Here is a 25,108-nt window from a genome sequence, read left to right as displayed (position 1 = left end):
TGTCGCTTAAAAAATGTGGACGGGTAATAAATCGAACGAAACGTTCGTTGCTAAATTAATTCCTTTCGATTAATTACAACTTGATAGTCGACGAATATCAGTGATGGTGATTAAATTCGGAATTCGATTCGTCGGCTTTTGGATCGACGTATTTATCTGCATTGTATCGCGTTCTATTGTAACTCGCTGTAACGTTTTGACGTGGTTAAACGTGGAGAAAAATTAAAAACAGAGGTAAAAAACGAGTGACCGCAGTTCGGAATTCGTTGACCGGCGTTCAACGTGCAAATCAATCGTGTGTCTGGTTCAGACAGATCGGCCACGTGCTCGTGTTTGGCATCGCGAATGCACTTGACTGCAACCATTTTCCAAGCAGTTGCATAACCAGCCTCTCGGGAAAATCGCGTTAACTGCATCGCGTATCACAGTATCAGATGTTTCTCGTTTCCACGTTCATCTATATCACCGATGCCCGAATCTACTACACACAGCTTACCGGAAGCGGTGCGCATAATGTCTGCCAGCGTTGTGTTGCTGGAAATTTACGGAGATTTCAAATTTTCGATATTAGATACTCGGAATTATGGGAATTTCGGGAATTCTGGAAGCTCATCATTTCAGAACTTGGTTCGGGAATTTAGGGGAGAATTGGAGATTGAGAAAATTGGATTTGAGAATTTTTGAGTTTTGGAATTTGGGGATTTTAGAATTGGGGTAATTGGAAAATTTGTGATTGAGGAGATGGATTTGAGAATTTTGGAGTTTTGGAATTTGGGGATTTTGGAAATGGGGTAATTGGAAATTGGTGACTAGGAGTTTGGGCACTTGAGAATTTTTGAATTTTTGAATTTGGGGGTTTAGGAATTTTGGAATTTGGAAATTTGGAAACTTGGGAATTTTGGAATTTGGAAATTTGGAAACTTGAGAATTTTGGAATTTGGAAATTTGGAAACTTGAGAATTTTGGAATTTGGAAATTTGGAAACTTGGGAATTTTGGAATTTGGAAATTTGGAAACTTGGAATGTTGGGAATTTGGAAACTTGGGAATTTTGGAATTTGGAAATTTGGACATTTGGAAATTTGGAAACTTGGAAACTTGGAAACTTGGAAACTTGGAAACTTGGGAATTTTGGAATTTGGAAATATGGAAACTTGAGAATTTTGGAATTTGGAAATTTGGAAACTTGAGAATTTTGGAATTTGGAAATTTGGAAACTTGAGAATTTTGGAATTTGGAAATTTGGAAACTTGAGAATTTGGAAATTCGGAAATTTGCAAACTTGGAAAGTTGGAAATTTTGGAATTTGGAAATTTGGAAACTTGGGAATTTGGAAATTTGGAAACTTGGGAATTTTGGAATTTGGAAATTTGGAAACTTGGAAACTTGGGAATTTTGGAATTTGGAAACTTGGAAACTTGGGAATTTGGAAATTTTAATATATGGAAATTTGAGAATTTTGGAATTTCACAATTTGTAGATTTGAAAATTTTGCGAACATCAGCAAACGAAAACCGCAAAGTTGGAAAACATGCAAACGTCGAAATTTCGTAATTGAATGTTTGTGAACTCCCCCTCCGCGACAAGGAACAATACCGCGAATTAAATAGCCGCGATTAATTTCGTTGCCGGTTTTCAGAGAACTCGAACTGATTGTACCGCGTGAACCCGGCGAACAAACCGGACGATCGTTCATTAACTTTATCGTGGCACGATATCGAGGCTGGTTCTAATGGAACTGTTTTCCGTAAGATAACAATTTCGATGAAATTATCAATTCACAGTGGAAAAAAACGTTCGGTTAACGTAGCACCGTGTCGAGTTACGGGAGTTTATAAAATAAATAGCCGTGTTCGTTTCACATGGCCATCGTTGCGTGCATGAAAATTAAACGACGAGCTGTATCACATAGCGATTGCATCGACGGATCGTAGTGTTACATTTCTACGTTTAAAACATGGAAAAGATATTTTGGTATTGATGGTGGTTGTAGGTTTTATTTATACTGTTGATTTCACTGTATGACGCTACGTATATCATTTTTACTTAGTCTTTGTGATCTTAAATTACTTGTTTTTTACTGTTTCACTGTTTGGGACTAAATCCATCACTTCTGTGAGACCTTAATTGTGTCGTCAATATTGTAAAGTTTCACTGTACTGATCTATTGTATGTCTAGGTGTATCATTCTTATGTAGAGAACCATTGTAGGACTCTAGACGTATTATTTATGTGTAGAGTCTCACTATATGGCCTTAGATGCATCACTTGTACTGTGGTGTTAGTAGAAATCGCTGAATGCATCACTTGTATTATACAGTTTACATTGCCATGAAGTTTGATGTATGAGTGAAAAATATACAGAATGGGCCATATATACGGAGTGTCCTCTATAAGGAGTATCATCTTGTGAAAGGACTGCTGTCAGTGGTGTAAACAGTGGAGTTTAAGTTCCTCAATTTATTAATCTTTAAATTTCTATATATGAAGGTTAATATTTGTAGATTTTAAAGTATGAGAATTTCTAAGATTGTCTGTTTGAAGGTAGAGATGAAAATTCCTATCATTAACATATGACAATGTTCAAATGTGAAAGTTGATAAATTAAAAAATTGTCAAACTCTAGTACTTTCTCAAACCATTCTAAATTTGAAAGTTATCACATTAGTCAATTTGAAAGTTTAGAAATTACACAATTTCTAAATTTCCAAATTGCTGAATTTGCAGAATCGAAAGCACAAAAAGAGGAAGTGTCACCATATCCCTAACAAAACTGTGCTGCAATCCTCGGAAATAAAATAAACCAGAAACTCTAGTGAACCTATCTGTGTAATCTGTGTGCGAAGGAACCAAATCTAATCTTGAACCTCCGTTTTAATATTCGGAGTTCGCAATTAAAATTCGAGGAAATTTCACCGGCAGTCGTCCACGCACTTAACCGTTCCTGATCACGAAGAAGGCGGAAGAATCGCTCTAAGAGAGAGAGAGGAAGAAATATCGGAACGAGCGAGGTCGGATATTAGCTGGATTCGATCCGTGTTATTTACGGCGCATAATAGCGACACGAGTGGACTCGCGTCAATTTGTCTCTGGTTTCGGCGAGCAGGGACGATCGATCGTGGAAAATCGATCGATCTGTTCGGCACGCAGATCCGCCACGGATACACGCTGCTTCGTCATGTTCCCGTGCTCGGCCGGACACGGATATTCCGGTACGAGTGAAGGATCGTCCTACGGATCGGTCAACTGACAGAGAAGGAGCTTTGTCAAGCGTACAGCCAGGGCAACACTTTCACGTGCGCGTTACCGACAGCATTCCGCTGTTAATTACCAGACATGTATGCCCACGTGCACGGTGATAACGGCATGTGCTGTTATCTGCCCACCGTGTTCTACCTCGAGCGATTTCGTAAGTTCTTTTCTACTCATCTTGTTTGCGTTCGCGGATCGAAATATAAATTCGCCTTTGAAGCTCCTCTGATCTTTACATTTTCGGACCGAACAATTCTGACTCTGTCTCGGGTGGAACTCGTAAATCTTACTTCGAGTTTCATTTTGTTTACAGTGGGTATAAGTAACTTCGAGGTCATAACTTCATTTTAACTGCGGCCAAGAGAAAATCTCTGTGAAGAATATGGCAAGTGCCTTAATCGACTTTTAGCGATTTGTAAGGACTTGGAAGGTTAGGGATAGGTTAGGCATTTGGGAACCTTGTAATTAACCTTTAAATCCAATGATCGAAGAGGAATCCACATATTTGTCAAAGTGGATAGAAACCCTGTAAAGATAACGTAATTCTCTTAGTCCCAGTATAATAGCAAAAGAAGTTAATCGAGATGTAAATATCTTAGAGTCTCGAGAGTGTTACAGGAAATAATGACCCCTGAAGTTTTCTTTGATCCCCAGTAACAACTATACGCAACTACAGTATACGCAAAGTTTCTATTTAAGTAACTATAGAATGTATCTGAACTTAAATGATCGCTATTCGTTTTACTCTGTTGGCAACGAGTTCTCTTAAACAGGCGGACCATATTTCCGAGCGTATTAGTTTGGAGAATGGCGAGATTAGCGTTACTTTAGGATTGGACGGACGCTAAACGAGCCAACGGAAGGGAACGGACGTAACACAGGCTGAAACTTATTTAGGGAAAAGATAGCGAAAGGTTTTTGCATAATGAAGCAGTTAAACCACGGTCTCCTTTAACGCGAAGACGTTAGCCAAACGCTCACCGGGTAAACGTTACAGCCTGGTAATCGAATAAACGAGCGGCGAACCGACCTTGTTTATATCTCCGATGTAAATCCTGGCAAATTTATTTTCTGTTCGCGCTTCGGTGTCCGTTGATCCTCGTGAAAACTCATTGATCGATTTATTTATGTTCCTCTGACGTTTTTAGTTCGTTTCGCTACAACGAAACGACATTTTCGAAATTCTGTTACAACTGCGGTGGCTGTAATTTTGGGTAAATTAATTATTTATGGGAAGAGTAAGTGAACGCAATTTATGAAGACTATTAGTGTTGAAACAGTGATATATACTGGTGTGTTAAGATGAAATTGAAAGATTAAGTGATCTTGTCCTTAACATGACATTAAAGTCATATGTGGCTGCCATATGATGTTCATATGTGATTCATGCTGCAGTTTCAATTAAATTAATTATTTACAGTAAGAAATAAATGAAAGCAACTTTTGAAGGCTATTAATCTTGGAACAATGATGTATACTAGTACATTAAAACATAAAACTGAATGATTAAGTACCCTTGACCTTCACACGTTGACCGCCATGATGGTCATATGTGACTCATATGCAATTTCACTTAAATTAATAATTTATGGAAAAAGGCAAATGAAAGCAACTTTTGAAGGCTATTAATCTTGGAACAATGATGTATACTAGTACATTAAAACATAAAACTGAATGATTAAGTACCCTTGTCCTTAACACGCTGACCGCTATGATCCTCATATGTGACTCATATGTAATTTCAATTAAATTAATTATTTACGAAAAGAAGTGAACGAAGACAACTTTTGAAGGCAATTAGTGTTAAGATAATGATATAGATTAATATATTCAAAGATGAAATTGAAAGATGCCCTTGTTATTAATAATCTTATAGTGTCTGACTATATACGTCACTTTCTACTGCGGCAATCAACCTGTTAATAAATATTAAATTCCGCAATATACCAGCAGTTTGAGTGATGGATTGTTCCTTCGTTGTAACGTGATGCTCTTATCTTATGTTTTGTTTTAACATATCTCACAAAAAATGTGCCACCTAAATGGTCGACGGAATTTTAATGCAAATGAAAAGGAAAGATAAAATTTTGCGAAAATTTTGAAATTAATTTCTGTCACGTGACTCTCTAATGTACACGAGCGACAATGAAGAAGACTCAGGAGAGGGATCTGAATTGCGTAATCGTGCAAACAGTGCCAATTTAATCTCAATTCTGTACGCGACAGCTGAAACGATCCTCCGCCCACTGACCAGTAGTCTGGAGCAAACATAGCGTGAAACCGCGATAATCTCAGTGTCCATTCTCTCTGGACCCATTGTCGACCATTGAAAATTACCGTGAAAACAAAAACCGTAATCTACAACGATTTTCTTGGGAGTTTCCTTTGAACTATCGCGATTAGCCAGAAGTTTGTTTCTGACGAACCTTTTCTCCCGTGCTGCTATTCAGTTAGGGGCTAATCTGATCTGGTACGAGTCAGATGGTCTTTGAATCGTTTGTTAAATACGATTGAACGTACAATTGGAAGAGTACTAATATCTCTAAAATCTTTTCTATTAAATATAAAGTAATGAAATATACAGGGTTTCAAAATTAGGAAATGGGGGGTAGCTGACGTGATTCTATGTATGCTGTACATACATAGTATTAGTGAATACAATGAATTTGTGAATTATGAATTGACATAGTATGAGGACAAAATGAATTTTTATTAAAAAAAAAAACATCAAAGGTTAATGATCACATATGTCAATTTAAAAGAATTATAGAGTAATGTTATCACAAATTTATCTTTGAAATTACAATTTCAGAGATTGTAATTCGCTACAACTGAACGAATGAATTCTAAATGATGTGTAATTGGTGTTCCAGCAGAGGTGTACTCTATATTTTATTCAGTGATCGTTTTAGAGCCGCAAAAAAATGTACAAAATTTGATGGGACAAAAATTGAAAAAAATTTGATAGGATTCAGATGTTCGTGGACGATACCGTACGCGATTCTTGATGGCCCGGCGAAAATTAAATTCCGATACTTTAATCGCAGTTCTGGTACGTGTCATCGGACGCGAACCTCAAATAAATCATCGAATATATCACCGGCAGAAAATCGTGGAAATTCAATGAAATTCGAATGTAACTTTGTTTTTTATTACATATAGAAAATATTGGTTGAACTGTAAACAGAATAACCTAAAAGCCGACACTCGATTTTATCATCCAGGGATTTTACCGTAAGCCGTATACTACGGATACTAAAATGATTTCGAAGCTTTATCAGATTTTGTCGAGATTAAGACGCGATTCGTTTTATCGCGAAAGCAGATTCGCTAAATAGTAGTTTCGAAGTGGAGATACAAGTTTGTAGTTTCGTGAAAATTTATCTCGATTGAAAATGGAGGAACGATAGTGCACGTTGAAGAGTATCTTGGTTTTTTATTTAATAATTGGTTCGATTTCATCGTTATGGTTTTACCATGTTTTTTTTATTGATATTTCAAGGTACATTGTACAGGTGATGTACTGTGGATAATGATCTCTTGGGATGATGGATTTATGTTACACTTTTATAGTATATTTTTAATGGAGTTTCTGTTCAGCTGCAGATAAAAGTAGAAATGGGGGATGTAGATTATTGCTATATGTAGGAGGGAATATTAGATGGTCTGTTCAATTTTCTACTTTATAAGCTTAAAACTTTCCTACATTTTCAAACTTCGAGTCTCTCAAATTTCCACTTTACAAAATTCCTACTTTTCAAAATTATTACTCCCTCAAATTTCTATTTCTCCAAATTTCTACTCCCCCAAATTTCCACTTCACCAAATTCCTACTTTCCCAAATTACTACTCCCTCAAATTTCTAGTTTCCCAAATTTCTATTTCTCCAAACTTCTACTCCCCTAAATTTCCACTTCACCAAATTCCTACTTTCCCAAATTACTACTCTCTCAAATTTCTATTTCTCCAAACTTCTACTCCCCCAAATTTCCACTTCACCAAATTCCTACTTTCCCAAATTACTACTCCCTCAAATTTTTACTTTCCCAAATTTCTATTTCTCCAAATTTCTACTCCCCCAAATTTCCACTTCACCAAATTTCTACTTTCCCAAATTACTACTCCCCCAAATTCCTACTTTCTCAGATTTCTATTTCCCCAAATTCCTACATCCCCAAATTTCTACTTCTCCAAGTTCCTACTTTCCCAAATTACTACTCCTCCAAATATCTATTTTCCCAAATTTCTAATTTTTTAAATTCTCAATTTCTCAGTTTCCATCTTCCCAGTGCCCACTTCCCCAGTTTCTAAATTTCTAAATTTCTAAATTTTCAACTTCTGAAATGTCCAAATTCCTAAATTCTCAGAATTCCATATTTACAAATTCCCACACCTCCAAATTTCCAAACTTTCACATTTTCAATCCCTTACTTCTCCACTCAGCATTCTAAACTTGAAAATTTATAAATCCATAAATTTCAACTTTTACTATCATTTCCTACTACCTATGCAATAAATGGTAATTTCTATGATCTGCTTCCTAAATATTCAACCCTTAGATTTGATCACCGAAATCAAAAATAAATATTACAACAAAATTCGACAAGTTGCAATCACTCATCAGGGTTCTAGTTTTAATTTGAGTAGTATGAAAGGCAACAGCAAATGGCCAGTACACGGTCGGTGCAAACTGAACGTGAATGGAGGTCCAGAAGATGCAGATGTACTCTCCACAAGTGTAGCAACGCGCGGAACAAATGAGTTGGATAATAGAAGGAGAAAAGTAAGAGAATTTGTAGATGGAGGGTAAGAGTAGTGGAATGTGAAGCGAAAAGGCAGACCAGACGTTTCGAATCCGTTTTCTTCATCCGACGGTAATAATGAAAGAAATTCTTCGTTTGCATGGAACGTCGGTACTCCTTTCTCTATCTTTTATTTGCAAGCTTTTTCCACTCCTCTCGACCATTCATCCGTTTTCCTTGCACCTTTTATATTGATCACTTTCATTCATGGTAAAAGTTACGTTGTTCTGATTACATCACATTATTCATCCCCTACATTTACATTTCACTTTCGAAGACCAATAATTATTATGCCGGAAAATCATCTGGGGATGGGTACGTAAGAGTATTCTACTGATCGGTCGTTTTATCGTTTTCTGTCTTTGATGTCTCATTATTTTAATGTTTTATTGTTTTATTTTTATGTTGTATTGGTATTCTACTATCTGCTGATACTGCTATTTTGTTATTTTTATTATTTTTACTATTTTGAATATTTTTACTGTTTTTAATGTTTTTACTATTTTTGCTATTTTTACTATTTTTACTATCTTTACTATTTTTGCTATTTTTGCTATTTTTACTATTTTTACTATTCTTGCTGCTTTTACTATTTTTGCTATTTTTACTAATTTTACTGTTTTTACTATTTTTACTATTTTTACTATTTTTGCTGCTTTTACTATTTTTACTGTTTTTACTGGTTTTAATGTTTTTACGATTTCTGCTATTTTTACTATTTTTACTATTTTTACTATCTTTACTATTTTTACTATTTTTGCTATTTTTGCTATTTTTACTATTTTTGCTGCTTTTACTATTTTTGCTGCTTTTACTATTTTTGCTATTTTTACTAATTTTACTAATTTTACTGTTTTTACTGTTTTTACTATTTTTACTATTTTTACTATTTTTACTATTTTTACTATTTTTACTATTTTTACTATTTTTACTATTTTTACTAATTTTACTGTTTTTACTATTTTTGCTACTTTTACTACTTTTACTGTTTCTACCATTTCTACTGCTTCTATTATTTCTACTATACAATCCATGATCTCACTACCCCTCTCTTCAGTTACTCTACGGTTCCACAATTTCACAATTCCATTGTGAACCTTACTATTGTGAATCTTACTATTTCCTCATTTAATTCATCCACTACATCAATACTAAAGTATATAACCTTTCAACTATAATATTTAATTACAATTACTCTTTCTTTACATTATCTAACGTACCTGTAACTACGTCGAACCGATAGAAGAGCTTACATGAATAGTTGATTTAGTATGACGTATATATACGTCCGTGTAAAGGTAGAATTTTATAAGTCACATAGTTGCTTTAGAGATTGGATTTTAAGTGTTCGTAAGCTTTGTCGTAGTTCACGGAAGAAATATACCGGAAGAAGTAGCACGGAATATTAAGGAGGACGGAATTACTTTTTTATCTCGGCTTAACGTCAACCTATCGACTTGAAGGAAATTTATTACCTTTAATTTTTCTTCCCTTTTTTGTACTCTGCGAGTCAGGGCTGAAAGGTTTCACTTTTTCTTCCGATTTTTGTTGTCGTGTCGTACTACCTTTTACTCCATGAAGATGATTTGAGAAATTAAAAAATTTTTCTTGAAACAAGATTTCAAGGGTTTTACATTGCGAGACTTAAAAAGTAAAAAATTTGAAGATTTAAAAAGGTTTTAAAAATTCATATACACCTACATCTTCCATAAAGCAATTTTGATTAAGAAAAAAAAATAGGACAGCGACTCAGGTGCGTCAGTCAAGACTCATTAATCTACATTGTTCTCAAAATAGTATTATCTTGTAATATCTAAACAATTGCAAACAATAAATTAATTTGCAAGAGTGCGCTACAGAATGTCATATACACTCACATATTCCATAAAGTAATTTTAATTGGAAAAAAGATGTAGCCTGATTCGAATGCGTCTAGAACGCGTTAGTCTACATTGGTTTGGCGATGTGTTTTCGCGACACGAGACGAGGTGAGATCCAATTATTCGAAATTTCCATAATTCTGGAAGTCCTGTATTCCTGTGGCACGTAAATTTGGAAAATCTGTATCCCGCTGTTCCCCTGTTTATCTTGCACGCCAGACGCCACGAGCTGTTATACAGCGGCCCGGATTAAACGTTCTACGCGGATTCGCGAAACTTCCAACTCGTTCGCGTCTAACTCGCTTTCATCCCCTTTCGACCCTCGATCCTTCTGGTTACCCACGTCATCGTCGTCCAAGATTACTCGTCGTTCGTTAGAAACAATATTTGCTTGCTACCCTTCGAACGATCAACTTTAACCTCGTTCCGGGTGCTACCATGCGGTAGAAAAACTTTGCTCAACACGATCGCTGGGAAATAGCTGTTTACACCCTTTGCACATACTTTTCTATGTTCTATAACTTTACTTTTTTATAAGTTTTCCTTCGGTTATTTTATTATTTTTTTTTATGAGTTTTTAATATTGGGTTATTTTTGTTACGAGGTTTGGTTTAATATTGGGGGGTGTAAGGGGAAGATTTATTAAGTAATTGTTTTATACTTTTTATCGTAGTCACGATATGTAGTTTCGTAGAGGGATTTGAGAATTCGTTGCTTGTTCCAAATTACAAATTTCAGAATCTCCAGATTTTAGAAGATTTGTCCACATGGTTCAAATTACACTTCCAAATCCTCTGATTTGGAACCTCAAGGTTCAGTAGCCTCTCAAGGTTCAAATTCCAAATGGATATTGGTCCAAACATTTGTACACATGAGTAACACAGTAAATGAGTAGGAACAGATCTTCATAGTATGCTAACATCCACAGCTACTAGAATTAGGGTAAATTTTAATTAACAGAATCTTCACACCCTTAGCAATCCTACAATTCATAGTTTCTAAATAAAAGTCCGTGGTTGTCAAGATTAAATACATTTACTCTAAATATTACGAACGAGGCAACTAACTGATTTCCAGAAAGGAAAGCTCCTCAGATGAGGACCCAGGTCAGAGTGGTCCAGCCATCATTATCCACTAAAATTGCCTACCTCTTAGGTCCTAAGTATAATTGCTAGCAAAAGGGCCATTACATTATTAACCCCTTGTACTTTGACGAGTCTCACTCACGCACTCACAACTCAAATGTGACGAACCTTGCTCAAATTTTTGTCTTCAACTTGAAACTTAGGTCCAACTATAATTTGTATAATTTGTTTTAATATTATAATGACTGACGCATCTGACAAATAAATTGTACGGCAATTAAACATGTATTATGAGCTAGATTCAGTGTTAAAACATTGAGTTGTTAAGCTTGTTCCTATAATTATGTCGTGCCTCCACTTTGGATGATGAATTCGTGACGCGTTTAGAATCTTCGTACAACATACACGCAGTAAGAACATTATGGATCACCGACCATGAGGGACGTTTCAACCACTATTTTTCATCAGGGCCTAAAAACGACGAGCATCCTTCCATTTATCTTTTATGCACGCTTTCATAAAGTATGATAAATGTTCGAGTTTGGGCGGTTTCGCGTCTATTCCGTTTGCATAAACTTAACCGTACGAATATTCCCTGTCCTTATTACGGGGCGTACCTAACGGATTCGTATAATTTGCTTTTACGAGGGTAGTTCTATCATTCTAACCAACATACGAAACGGGGCTACTGCGTTCAAGAAGATCATTGCACTCTCTATTTCAATAACTTGCCATGACCTCGTAAGTTCGTATAACCACTTGAAATCACGTTTCGTTGGAAGTATATCGCGTGGAATGATGCCAGAACTTTGTAATCCTTGTAAAATTTCTATCTTCCTTTGTGAAGGAGGAAACTCGATTCTTATAAATTCTCCCTTTCTCGTATCATTAATATGTTTTTGGTGATGTTCGAGAATTTGAAGTTGTGGATTTGAAGAGCGAATTAAATTGAAAGTTAATGTTCAATGTAATGAATGTGTGATATAATTTCACTGTTTCACTCGATGTTCGTCGACTTCATTTCATAATAAAACTAATGATCATTTTAATTGAATGTGTCATTGTAAATTTAGTGTACGTGTACGAGTTTCGCAATTAGGCTTTCATATTTAGTCACTTTTAGTATATACACTGGGTAAACAATACCTAAATTATATGGACAGTGAACTAGATTCTCATATTTATAAATTCCTAAATTATTGAATCTTTACAAATTTTCAAATTCATAAATTATCAAACCATGAAATTATAATTAAATCCTTAATCAACCCCTGAATTTTTAAACCCTCAAAAGTTCATCAACTTTCCAGCTTTTCTCTCTTACCACATTTTTCATATATAAATAATTAGCTCACGTATGTGAAAGTTATCAAACTATAACCACTTAAATACTTACCAAATAAGTTAACATAAATTGAGTTAAATAACAAATGAGTGTAGAAAATGAACCTTCCGTGACATAATCCACGTAGATGGCGATTCTAATAAAATTTAAAAGTTAGAGTCCGGCATGTTTTATGCGTTTCATTGGTTGCGGGGAAACGTAGTCGAGACACGAGTGCCGTAATTCACTTCGATAATTAGCGTGCTTTAATTAGACGCAGAGCAGGGTCGGGATACGTCCTTTAATTATTGCGTGCGAACTGTGTCAGCGGCGCACGTGCTAATGAACGACGAAAATAATAGCGTGGCGACCGTCTTCGCTCGTCTGTTTCCTTCTTCCCTGTCTGCTTTCGCTTTAAACCAGATCCTGAATTAACATCTGAACACGGGCTGAAATTAATTTCCGCATTCCACCAGTATGATTAGACCCTCGCGAAATTTTTCACATTCTTCGGCATCCTTCGCACCAGCTCCGGGTACCTGTGCAATTATTCTATTGTGTATCTCGTTTGAACATCCAAATACCAAATAAATTAACTTTTCCGTACCTTGATTTGATCTTCCACAAAATTTATATGGATTTCTTATGTGGATCTCTGAAAATCATTTTGCGAAAATTAACAGTGTTTATTTTAGATAAAGTGTCGTCCATCTTGAATTCTCAGACTTGAACCAATAACTGCTGACATGTATTTGAAAATTTGGTTAGTTGCATGAAGTGTTACGATACAAAACAATGGGTACAGATTGTACATATGTATGCTTCATATAATTCTGTATTTTTTATACAATCATATCAGTCAAGTTACAAAAGAAGAATTAAATAAGTATGCACGTATGTACTCCACATAAATAATCCTTTATATTTCGTAACGACACAAGAAATGATAAAAGGAAGACTTAAATAATTAACACAGATAATAAATTGACTTTCCGAACGTAAAAGGCCATCCGTGACAAAGAAACGTATAAAGTAATTGTTGGAAGGTGAAACGAAGAGAAATTTACGTTTCCACCATTTTGCATTATTCTAATGCAACTGCTGTCCGTTGTAAAGGATCTCTTTTTACCTGCTCTGATTAAAAATCCAGCGGTCGAGCGTCCGTGTTACCAGTTGTGCAAGTCTCTTAATTAAGTCCTTTGAACTTTTATTGTAGGAGAAGAGTACATAGTAGCCGGAGTCTAACTACCGTGTGCGAGGTAAATTCAATTTATTTAACACATTTCTCACGAACGTCGGTCGAATTCAATCATTTTTCGTCACACTTCCAACCTGATGGCGTTGCTGTTTTTATATATCGATCACTTTCGGACGACTTCTGTCATGAAATTTCTGCAATCCTGACCTCGTGACACACTTCTCACGCGCACACTGCCACACGTGACTGCAATCGTTCCCGATCATCGATTTGCAATCACGTTCACGTTTTGTTGGAATTTTCAAGCCTTCTCGTCAAACTTGATATATTGCACCGATTTCCTACGTTTTTTTTTAATCGAAATTCTCAGGTTACGACATTTTTAGGTACCTACATTTTCGAATTTTAGGTCTCGCAAATATTTAAACTTCTAAACTCAAAAATTCCTGGAACTTAAATTTCGAAATTAATTCCTGAATTAGTAGATTCCCAAATTCCAGATTTCAAATTAGTACCTAAATTCTTGAATTTCTACAATTTCTAAATTCCAGAATTCCAAAATCCCAGATTTCAAATTAGTACCTAAATTCGTGAACTTCTACAATTTCTAAATTCCAGAAATCCAAAATCCCAGATTTCAAATTAGAACCAAAATTCTTGAATTTCTACAACTTCTAAATTCCAGTATTCTAAAATTCTACATTTTCAAAATTTCAAAATTCTAAAATTCCCAAATTCTCCAAATCCCAAATTCCTGAACTTCCAAATTCCAAATCCTAAGTTCCCTAATTTCACCCCAATTCGCCAAATTCCTCAAATCGCAAAACTTCCAAGTTCCTAAGTTCCGAAATTTAGAAATTTGCAACTGTCCGGGTAACGAATCACCTAAATTTCGGAATCAACTGTTTGAAGAAGCACACCGACGTGAGAAGTGAAACTACGTTCTACATCATGGAGCACTTTCGTCTAGCAGGTTCAGCAATAACGAGAAAATATCTTAGGGGTACTAAGATGGCAGCGTGTAAGTGATCCTCCTTCGCTAACAGCAATGAAACTATGCCAAGTACGGCAATTCATCTCGACTTAATAATTCAAGGAAACGTGACCACGTCATACTTCAATTACGGTGTCTCGATCTTCAGTAATTATCAAACTCTCGTTTTGCTCGTGCTCGAACTTCAACGTCGACCGTGATCGTAATGCAAAATGTTCTATACCGCTGAGTGGTAACACGAACTTTCGTGACTTTCGTTTTACCTACGAAATCCAAAACTATTCGAAACTTTCTGTGTCTTAATAAGCCGTGCAATAACTTTACACGGACCTTAATTTGCGTTTGTATTATCAATTATGTGGAATTTTTAAATTTACAGATTTTTATGTTTGGAAATTTAGAATTTGCAGTTTTAGGAATTTGAGAATTTTGAGATTTGGAGAGTTTGGAATTTGGAAAATTTGGAATTTGGGGAGTTTGGAATTTTGGGAGTTTGGAATTTGGGGAATTTGGAATTTGGGGAGTTTGGAATTTGAGGAGTTAGGAATTTGGGGAATTTGGAATTTGAGGAGTTTGGAATTTGGGGAGTTAGAAATTTGGGGAATTTGGAATTTGAGGAGTTTGGAATTTGGGGAGTTTGGAATTTGGGGAATTTGGAATTTGGGGAGTTTGGAATTTGAGGAGTTTGGAATTTGGGGAGTTTGGAATTTGGGGAGTTTGGAATTTGGGGAGTTTGGAATTTGGGGAGTTTGGAATTTGGGGAGTTTGGAATTTGGGGAATTTGGAATTTGGGGAGTTTGGAATTTTGGCAGTTAGGAATTTGGGGAGTTTGGAATTTGAGGAGTTTGGAATTTGGGGAGTTTGGAATTTGGGGAATTTGGAATTTGGGGAATTTGGAATTTGAGGAGTTGGAATTTGGGGAGTTTGGAATTTGGGGAGTTTGGAATTTGAGGAATTTGGAATTTGGGGAATTTGAAATTTGGGGAATTTAGAATTTGCAGAATTTTCATAATCTGGAAAAATTCAAAAAAGCTAAAATTTTAATATGCACCACTCAAGAAATTAACTCTCCAGTCTATTAATTCTCTACTTTTCTATAATTAATATTATAATTTCCACGATAATTAAACCTACCTTTCCTTCCATCTTTAATTAAATTCAAAGCCCTCGTCACTGATTAATAACGAATACCGAAGTCTATTTAAAAAAGCATGATGCAAAGTACTTTCTCCTCCATGAAAATTCGCGGCTCAATGAATGGGCACGTTTAAATTTGATGTTTCGTTACTCGAAGTTAACGCGTATTAAATTGTGCGATATACCGTGTAGTGTCCCATGTAGAGCAAAAGTTGCGTAAATTCTTGTAAAGGATATTCGCACACGACTACTTTTTTTCGTTTACACGGGAAGCAGTTTTCTCGTTTCACCGTGTATTCCGGATGACGCGAAAAATGGAATGGACGAGGAGGAAGCTCTTGTGCACGCGTATGTAGCCACCTATAGAGGAATCAAAGCATCACTTTGACTTTTATTCCCATATATAAACGAATACCAACTCCGCTAAAACTTTGGTTTCTAAAATGCTTCGTTATCTATAAAACGAATGTTCAACTTTTCCTTTTAAAGCTCGTCTTTTTTCTACCACGTTTTGTCACTGTTTTTTCTGCAACTGGAGTTTAAACTAAATCCTTTTAAACACATTGGGAATTTGGGAATCTTTTGATATTTCTATTTGAGTGTTATTGAAAATATGAATTTGAAAATTTCTGTATGTAATACATTTTTTATATTGAATATTGTTAAACCTATCAACATTATAAAAAATATCAAAGTTGAAGATTAAAGAATTTGTGAATAAAATATTTGTCAAAAATTTGGGGACTTGAAAAGTGACTATGAATGTAATAATTATAAAATATATTTTGTTGTGATAAAATATATTGTATGCACATTATGTGGATAAAGAAGTACTAGTCTAAGGTTTAAGCATTAATCCGCAAATTCTTCAAAGCAAAAGAATATAACCATGAAATGTAAATAGGAGTTGATAATGCATTTAACTACCGAGTATTCAACTTTACAGAGTTGGTAATTTCAAGTGTTTTCCGTAATGAAATGTCTGCAATTGTCCTTGGAAACAGCAAAAGGTTGCTTACTGAATGGAGCGTTTACCGGTAATTGGCCACTTAGCATCCTCATTTAACGGAACGGTTAATGATAATTAGCTCAGCCTGTTGGGAAGATCCGGCTGGTTATCTGGAAAATGATTTTCGCGTGAAAATCGTGTCTTCCGCAGCTGTTTTCGCCGACAAGAAGTTCTACCCTCATTTTTCTTGCGTTACGCAGATGTCGCTAAAACGAAAACGTTTCTTTAATCGGAGTCACCTTTCGCATGCGTAATTTCCTTTTAATAAATAATTTCACGTGTCTCTATTACACATTTTCATCCGTAACGTTTGTCGATTTTTTTTTTAGCGTTCTTGGTCAAAGTCGGTATTGTGCCGTTAAGAACGTCATTAACAAGGTGCTCATTAAAGTTCCAGTAATGACGTGACTTTTGATGGACTTTTGGGCGGTGTTTATACGTCATGCCTTGTAATTTTAATCGTTTAATCTTCTTACGACCTAACAGGTTAATTAACGACGTCGAAGCGTTTGTTAGTGATAATTAACTGTGCGCCAAATTGTTGCATTAATTATGTTTTAGTAAAAATTCAATGAATACTCTGTTGGAAGATATAGTAACAATTAGAGTATTATTAATGATTAGTTAATTTTTTAATGAACTATTTTTTATACTTGTATTAAATGTTAAATTAAAGATTGACTTGTTCACAACAGTTGTAAAATATATACCGTTTCTCTCAATAAAAATATGGTTCGTTTAAAGTCAGACATATTTTGTTAAGTACACTGTGATACATAAAACAATTTCTGTTGTGTTTATTTAAATAAATAATTTTCTTTAATGAACGTATGAATTCTGTGTACAGGGTGTCATAATGGGTGCCTTAATGGGGTCTGAAGTTGACCAATGGGAAAGTTGACCAATCAGAGCGCGAAGATTACGCCCACTCCGCCATTAGTTCGAAGCTGCCGCTCTCGCGTCTGCGCGTAATCCCCGCGCTCTGATTGGTCCGCGTTTTTCCTTAATAATTCGAAAACGAAGCTTCAGACCGCATTTCTGTAAAGGGAAATCTTATTCAGAATCACGTCAGCTACCATTTTAGGTACCTACACTATTTGTGAAATACCCTGTTGATTTTCAATTAAGTGTTATACATATATGAATTTTTATACAGGAACCCAGCAGTGTAATGTAACACATACATATAAATTGTATAAATATATGTACATGCATAATTAATTTTGAATTAATAGAGAGAACCCAAAAATAAAAATATCACATTTAACACAAATGACGTCGATAATTAAACGTTCTGCTTCAAATAATTTCTTGAATAAATTTCGATATTTCAAATAAATTCAGTGGACCAAACATGTCTAATAGAACGAATGAAAAAGTGCTAGTTCCGAGCTCGTTCAGTACCAAACTCATCGAAGAGGAAAGGTTTAGTCGTTGAAGTACGAGTTGAAGGAAGTCGTGCAAATTCGCGTCATCCAACAGAAGACATTTATATCGATGTTTGCGAGCCAGCATCGAGATTCTGTTTGGCAGCGTATTGTTTTGCGAACAAAAGGGGGTCACTGGTTCGTTCGAGAGGAGGGCAGACGAGGACGTTTCGAAGTAGATCGATCCTTTCGGTGAGTTTGGGATTCGTTCAGGAAGTAGTACGAATCAACAAGTGCGTCGATCGCTTATCCAAGACCGTTTAAACTATCTTCAAATAGATCGACGAAGTTTTCTTACAATTTATTAGCAAGTCTGAGTGCAATTGGAGGGTTGTAATATTTCACGTTCTTGGAGGAAATATTTGCATTTTATAAGAGATTCATGATGACTTAATATTCACTTAATATTTTACTTAATATTCATTGTCTATTACATTGTTGCATTTGATTTTTCTTTTAAAATAGAAATATGTGACAGTGTTTTTTTTGGTGAGAGTGGTGTGAGTGGTGTAACTTTTCAGGGTAGAAAATTTGATCGTCCAAAAATTCTCACTTTGAAACTCCAACGTTCACGTGTCTCAAAATTCCAGAGTTCTAAATATTCCACCGTCATCAAGTTCAAGAGCTGTAGAGCATTAAATATTCTAATATACCTATGTCGCAAACTCCTCATGTTCTAAACTCCTTATGTCCCAAACTCCTCATGTCCCTAACTCCTCACGTCCCAAACTCCTCACGTCCCAAACTCCTCACGTCCCAAACTTTTCACGTCCCAAACTCCTCATGTGCCAAACTCCTTATGTCCCAAACTCCTCATGTCCCTAACTCCTCATGTCCTAAACTCTTTACATCCCAAATTCCATATGTCCCAAAGTCCCAAACTCCTATGGTTCCAAATATCTTCACCTCTCAATTTTCTAAAGTTCCAAACAACCTACTCGTAAAATTTCAAAAGCCCAAACATCCCAAAGTGCCATACTTCAAAAATTGCAGCGTTCCAACGATCCCAAAGTACGAAAGTTGAAAAATTCCAGCGTACCAAATCTCCTGAAGTCTCGTAATCGCAGAATTTCAAGAGTTCCAATACCATAGAAGCGAACGAAAGAGATATTTTGTAAAATAGTTACGCGTAAAAACGTATTGTGGCGAAGTTTAAATAAATACCGGTAGCCTTCATGCGATGGAAATACTGTGTAAAAACACAACTTCCATTAAAATATGAACCGTACGTTCGTTTTCATGAGAAGACAAAAGCACGCAGCACAAAGAAACGAGCAGCTGGGACATGCATAAAATTTCGAGAAATAAAAGACAAATGGATGCACAGGTGCGTCTGATTTCTAGCGCAAAATGGCAACATGAACATGGTGCACGTGAAACTCTTTCCTAAAAAAAAGAAAAAAATAAAAAAAGAAAGAGGAAAAAAAGGAGAGAGCAACGAGTAGCTCTGATACTGAGAATTCACTTTTATATCCTGATGCTTTCTGGGTCGAATCGAAAGAGTGGATACAATTTCACGTTTAAAAAATATATAAGCAGATGAAAAGTAAGGATGAATTTCTTAGCGATTCGTATGCCGTTTTCTGGTTAGCCTCTGTTCACTGAAAGCGACATATACTTTTAACATATAGGAGAGAACCAATAACTATGTATGATAAGAAAGAACCACTTGAAAATCTCATATGCACTCGACATAAGTATATAAAGTGGAACGGAGATGCTGTAGATCAAATTTTTCATCTTCTATACTTCTATCTTGTATTTTAGATCAAGCTATAGTCTATATTTTCACGAAAATTATTGATTAAGGATACACTTTTGATGAGATAGGTTGAAAAATTAACAATGTAGGTGAGGTGCTTATTGAATTTATTCAGCAATATTGTTTCAGGTATAATAAGGTTTTTAGAAGTTAGAGTGACTTGGTTGAATGTTGTATCGTTTCTGATATTTTTACATTTTGGTATGTGTGAAGTAAACAATTTTTTGGTTATGGGGTGGTTTTGCCAATCTGACGTAAGCTGTAGAGGGAGGGAATAGAAGATAGAGGGAGGAAGGCTGGACTAATGGTTTGGTTCTTCAGATAGTTTGAAAAAAATTCTAATTTTTAGGAACAAGTTTTCAGCATGACAGTTAATTACGGTTGCTATGGTCTGAAAAATATGGTGTTCTAAAACAGTTTGGATTTTCCTCAACATCATGTATACCATAAACAGTTTGGTCCTAACTGTACAATACAACGACGCTACAGTTATTCCTCAGAATATTTAAACAATTTATAAATTTGTAACTCCTTTTCAAATTTAAAATATTTAATTCCTTATTTGAAAATTTTGTTTGCATGATTTTAATTCGATTTTTCTTTTTCAGAGGCTCACCGAGCTCTGGAGCTCCTGGAAGACTACCACGCCAAATTAACAAGGCCACAGGATAAACAGCTACGATTGGCCATCGAACGTGTCATTCGAATCTTCAAAAGCAGATTGTTCCAGGCATTGTTGGGTAAGTATTGTCTTATAAAAATCGATAAATTTTTATTAAAAGTCTTTGAACCTTTGTAAAATATCCGCACGGTATACGAGCGTTTGAAAACCCGAAAAATTCCATCGATTCATCGAACCTTCGAAAAGAGGACGCCTGATCCCATTCTCCTCTATGCTTCAGCTGAATCTCATCTTATTTATCGGAACTGGCACGTTGCCTCTCGAACGGTTCTAGCACCATTGTTATTCGGAATAAAGCGCTTTTACCAAACGAATCCGCTCAGAAGACTCGCTGGAAATTTCGATCGAGGCCTTTGCAGTATTCCTGGGAAAAAATCATTATCCAAAATACAGTGGGACCTCGATTATCAGAACTTCGATTAACGCGTTCATTGTTACGCGTTATAAATGAACGTCCGGTATTTATGCGCTTGTGATATATTGCACTGTACAAAGTAAACATAAATCATGTAATTTGAGAGATGCGCAATTTTATGATTTATGCGAACTTCACGGACTTTGATATATTATGTCGTAAATACGTCCACTGATTAGTTATTGACAAAATTATTCCATTATGCCGGTAACACGCAACAAAGGAGACAGAGTATTAACCTCTGTATCAAAAACCTCCAAAAATAAAGATTTATTAACTAGAAAATTAGTAGCTAACTTCAGTATGAACGTATCATTGCAGCTAGAAAATACCAAATTCAAGCGAATCAGTTATTAGTATATCGTACAACCGATATAAAAGCTTCTACCACGCTTCAATACCAAAGAACGTTTCAAACCAAAAGAATTTTATTTCAATATTCCCGTGATTATCGCGTGATGAGTTCTATTCAACGTTACTCGGTCTAATTGGTGCACGCGTGCAGCAAAGTCAGGCAAGTCAAGCATCGCCGAAAATGCTTTTAAAACTGTGAAACGTCGCTTCATTTCCGGCGTGGTATCATGGAAACCGTGGGAGTTACCTGGTAGCCAGATTGTACTGTTCGGTCTGTTCGGTATAATGCTTCCACATAGAGGAGATTAGTCCGTTGCATCTGCAACTGTGTCGGTTGTAGCGGTGTCTGTATGGCGCGGCTCGCCTGTTACTGCTGATAACCCCGAAACACCCTCGCCTACAGAGTCCCATCGGTGACGTGGACAATGGCCGCAAGATTACACGTCATATCAGCTTCGCTAAGTACCCAAACGAGATTAGAATATTCCCATGCTACGTCCAAAATTAATCTTTCGCTTTCTGGTTGGGTGAATCGTTCAAATACCGTTTAAGACACGTGTGGCAAAAGACAGCTTTAACTGCTTGAGGGTGGTGGACTTTAAGGGGAAATGCGCTTCAAGGAAAAATGTGGCGAGGTGCTTGCTGGGCCGTTAGGATTAGCTGGAGCGCGTCATATGCGTCATTATTGCTGACAAAATTTTATAAAATCTGTAAGGGTGTGTTAGTGCAAAAATGATGAAGCAGCGCAAGATTTAAGAAAAAAGATTGAAGCGTCTTTGCATATTTGAGATTTCATAGCTTCAGACCTCGAAATTTAAGAATCTAGAAATTGAAAAAAAAGAAATTTAAATAAAAGAATTTGGGAATTTAAGTACCTAAAAATTTTTAAATTGGAAATTGAAATATTTGGAAATTTTTGAACGTGGAAACCTGAAGTTTGGCAAGCTAATAAATTTTCAACCGAGGAATTGACTACCCATCAGAGCCCGCTAGCGTGCTATTCACTGCTCTAAATTATGCATTGATCCAGCAGGGAACCTAATAATGTAGGATCTAACTTCTGCTCAACAGTGTATCAAACTAAGTTTCAAAATCGAGCAATGAAATCGTGGAAGCACGACAGCAACGGATTATAGAATCGGCAAGCCGATTTTCTTTAATCAGATCCTTTGCTATAATCTGCTTTGCATAGTCGGCATCTTAGGAAACTGGGTCTGTCAAGGAGAGAGGAACTTTTAATCCGAAGTTAAGGATATAAATTCTCTTAAATTGCTCGATAAAACTAGAATTACACGGTAAAATTTTTTAGATCATGCATTGCGCTACATATTTAGCTAATTATAAATTATGGGTTCTGAACCTAATGTAGGTTTTAATTCGAGTAACTTAGGAAAGACATGTCTGAGCAAAATTTTTCTTAGAAGAACAATTCTGTTTTTATTTTTGCAAGAAAGGAAATCTCGCAGGGAAACATCAAACAAACGATGCAATTCGGGTAAGGATTCGTCGTTTGCAGAGGATTTAAGAATCGAGCAAAGAGCATCGGCTTAAAGAAACGAAACAAGCTATCCGTAAGTAGGTGTTTCCTTGCAATTTAGATTTCAAGTCCTTCCATCGGCTAAAAGGGATTGTGAGGTAAAAGATTAGAAACGTCGAACGCCTTGAATCCGTATTTCTAGATGCTCTGTTTTCGCAGATTCTGTTTCCGCGATGAAAGCTCAGAGCACTTTTCACACGGTCATGAAGTATGAAAAAAAATTAATATGTTGATCAGCAAGCTGAAAATAGACGCGTATTTCGTCGAAGCGTGAAATGCAACGCGCGGCGATACAACGCGTTGAAACGTCGAACAATTGCCTCTCTAACAGCGCGGTATTTTATAAACGTTATTGCAGCTATTTGTTCTCGATTCTCTTCCGGACTCGGTCGATTATACTCGGGAAAATACATTTTAATTTCCATCGTTCCGTTATTCGCGGTTCACGTGGATAATCAAGAACGATAGCGACCAGAAGAGTGGCGAAAACGAGCGAGGCGCGAGAGAACGATAAATTGAGAGCACTCGTCCAAGACCACTCGAGAATTTAAACCCGTCCAAAATGGCTCTACGGCCCCTCTCGAACTGTCTCCAAGTTTGCTGACCAAAGGAAGGGTCTACGAGTACCGCGCAAATCCTCTACGTGTGTCTTTGATAAATTTGCCAAAAGTATCAGCGAAAGCGTAAATCTGACCACTTCACCTTTCACGCGTTTTATGTCGGCGTTGAAAACGCGTTCATTTTAACTCCACTCATCGATTTCGTAACTTTCACGACTGATATTTCAAATAACATGCATTATATTTCACGTTGCTACTGTATGTAATAATCTTATCAGTAAAACTAGAGTGTAAATCCGATTACAACTGCGGTATTCATTGCTCAATTGTAATCAATACGATGTAATCTTGCACAAAATCATTTCTCATCAAGCACCAAGTTGTAACTGCTTTACGATTAATTTTCTAAACGTTGTCCGACGCAATAATAAGTTTCTGTAATATACAGAAATCGTTCCAGATAACAAACTGCAGTCATGAAAGTTGGAAACGCGACGTTGTTTCCAGATACAATCGTAGGTAATCAATGCCGCAACAGATCATCGAACTTTCGGTTGAATTTCACCAGCTACCGTTAACTTCTGTTTCTAAGTTCACCGGCGTACACCCTGTTTACGTGCTTAGTTCAAAATTGTAACCTTGTTACGTACTCGGAACTGCCAACGTGACGCGTAATCTCATGGCCATTGACCAGGAAACTATGATGTAACGACAATGATACGGTGCAGTGGTCTCCTTTGAATCGGTAACCATTGTTTAACATATTCATAACGGGTTCGGTGCACGAAACCCATTATAAGGACAAAGTTTAATAAAAATTTTGATATTTTGATCCGAGTAAAAATCTGAATGGCATGTTACTGCGCGTTTTGTGACCGGCTGTTAATAATTTTGACACGTTTTTACTTTTCATGCGTTACATCATCATAGGTTCAATTTGTACGCGTTATACAGCCACGTGTTATATCACCACACGTTCAAGTTACACGTTCGCAATTTCTATGTGTTATATTTCTAAGCATTCAATGTACAGAAGTTACTTTTTCTCCGGTTTAGCTTCCTTGTGTCACTACACGCTCGACTATTTGACGTTTGAAAATATCAAAGTATAAATAATTCTATGTTCTAAATACAGGTATATTTAAATACATGAATGTATTTAAATATTTCGCAACAGTTCACCAAAATAATTTCATCCAGTTAAAAGGATAAATCACCCAAAAGTAATTGCAATTTAATAGAGATAAACGGTTGAATCAAACAGCGCGCAGAAACAATTTTTGCGAAGAATTTTCAAGTGGTTTTGCAATGTCGCGTAACCTGTTGGGTACATCGCATCGGGTGTACCAAACACTTCATGGATTTAAATGCATTGCCGGTGCAACATGAGTCCGAAACATAGTCCGAAACGCACTATTTTACACCTTGCTGGCGGATGCGTTGGACGTAACGTGCAGAGCACGAACAGCCGACAAATTTCCCCTGCCTTTGTACGTGTTTCAGCTAGTTTCCAGCAATACTGTGACAAACTTTTTTTTTATTTCCTGCAAAAAGTGTGACTTGTAGTTTGAAACCTCGTTTACCTCGCATACAGTCGTCTTTAGTTCTGCACTGGTGCAGAAATATTCAAACGTTTACGTTTTGTTCTAATCAAGTTTCATTCGTGGACAAATTTTATTTGAAGCAAAATT

The 25,108-nt window shown here is 36.1% G+C and overlaps 1 protein-coding gene across 1 annotated transcript in view; it reads left to right on the top strand.

Annotated features, from left to right (window-relative positions):
- The window catches only part of LOC143265079 (disks large 1 tumor suppressor protein-like), a 210,582-nt gene that overhangs the window by 88,568 nt on the left and 96,906 nt on the right, over positions 1-25,108 (top strand). The window contains exon 3 of the mRNA XM_076535136.1: positions 20,478-20,609. Within this exon, the coding sequence (XP_076391251.1) occupies positions 20,478-20,609 (132 nt within the window). The remainder of the gene's footprint in view (positions 1-20,477; positions 20,610-25,108) is intronic.

Source organism: Megachile rotundata, chromosome 1, assembly GCF_050947335.1.
Source record: "Megachile rotundata isolate GNS110a chromosome 1, iyMegRotu1, whole genome shotgun sequence".
NCBI lineage: Eukaryota > Metazoa > Arthropoda > Insecta > Hymenoptera > Megachilidae > Megachile > Megachile rotundata.
Note: the sequence above shows the minus strand (reverse complement) of the source record. Positions and strands in the feature narration are given on the sequence as shown.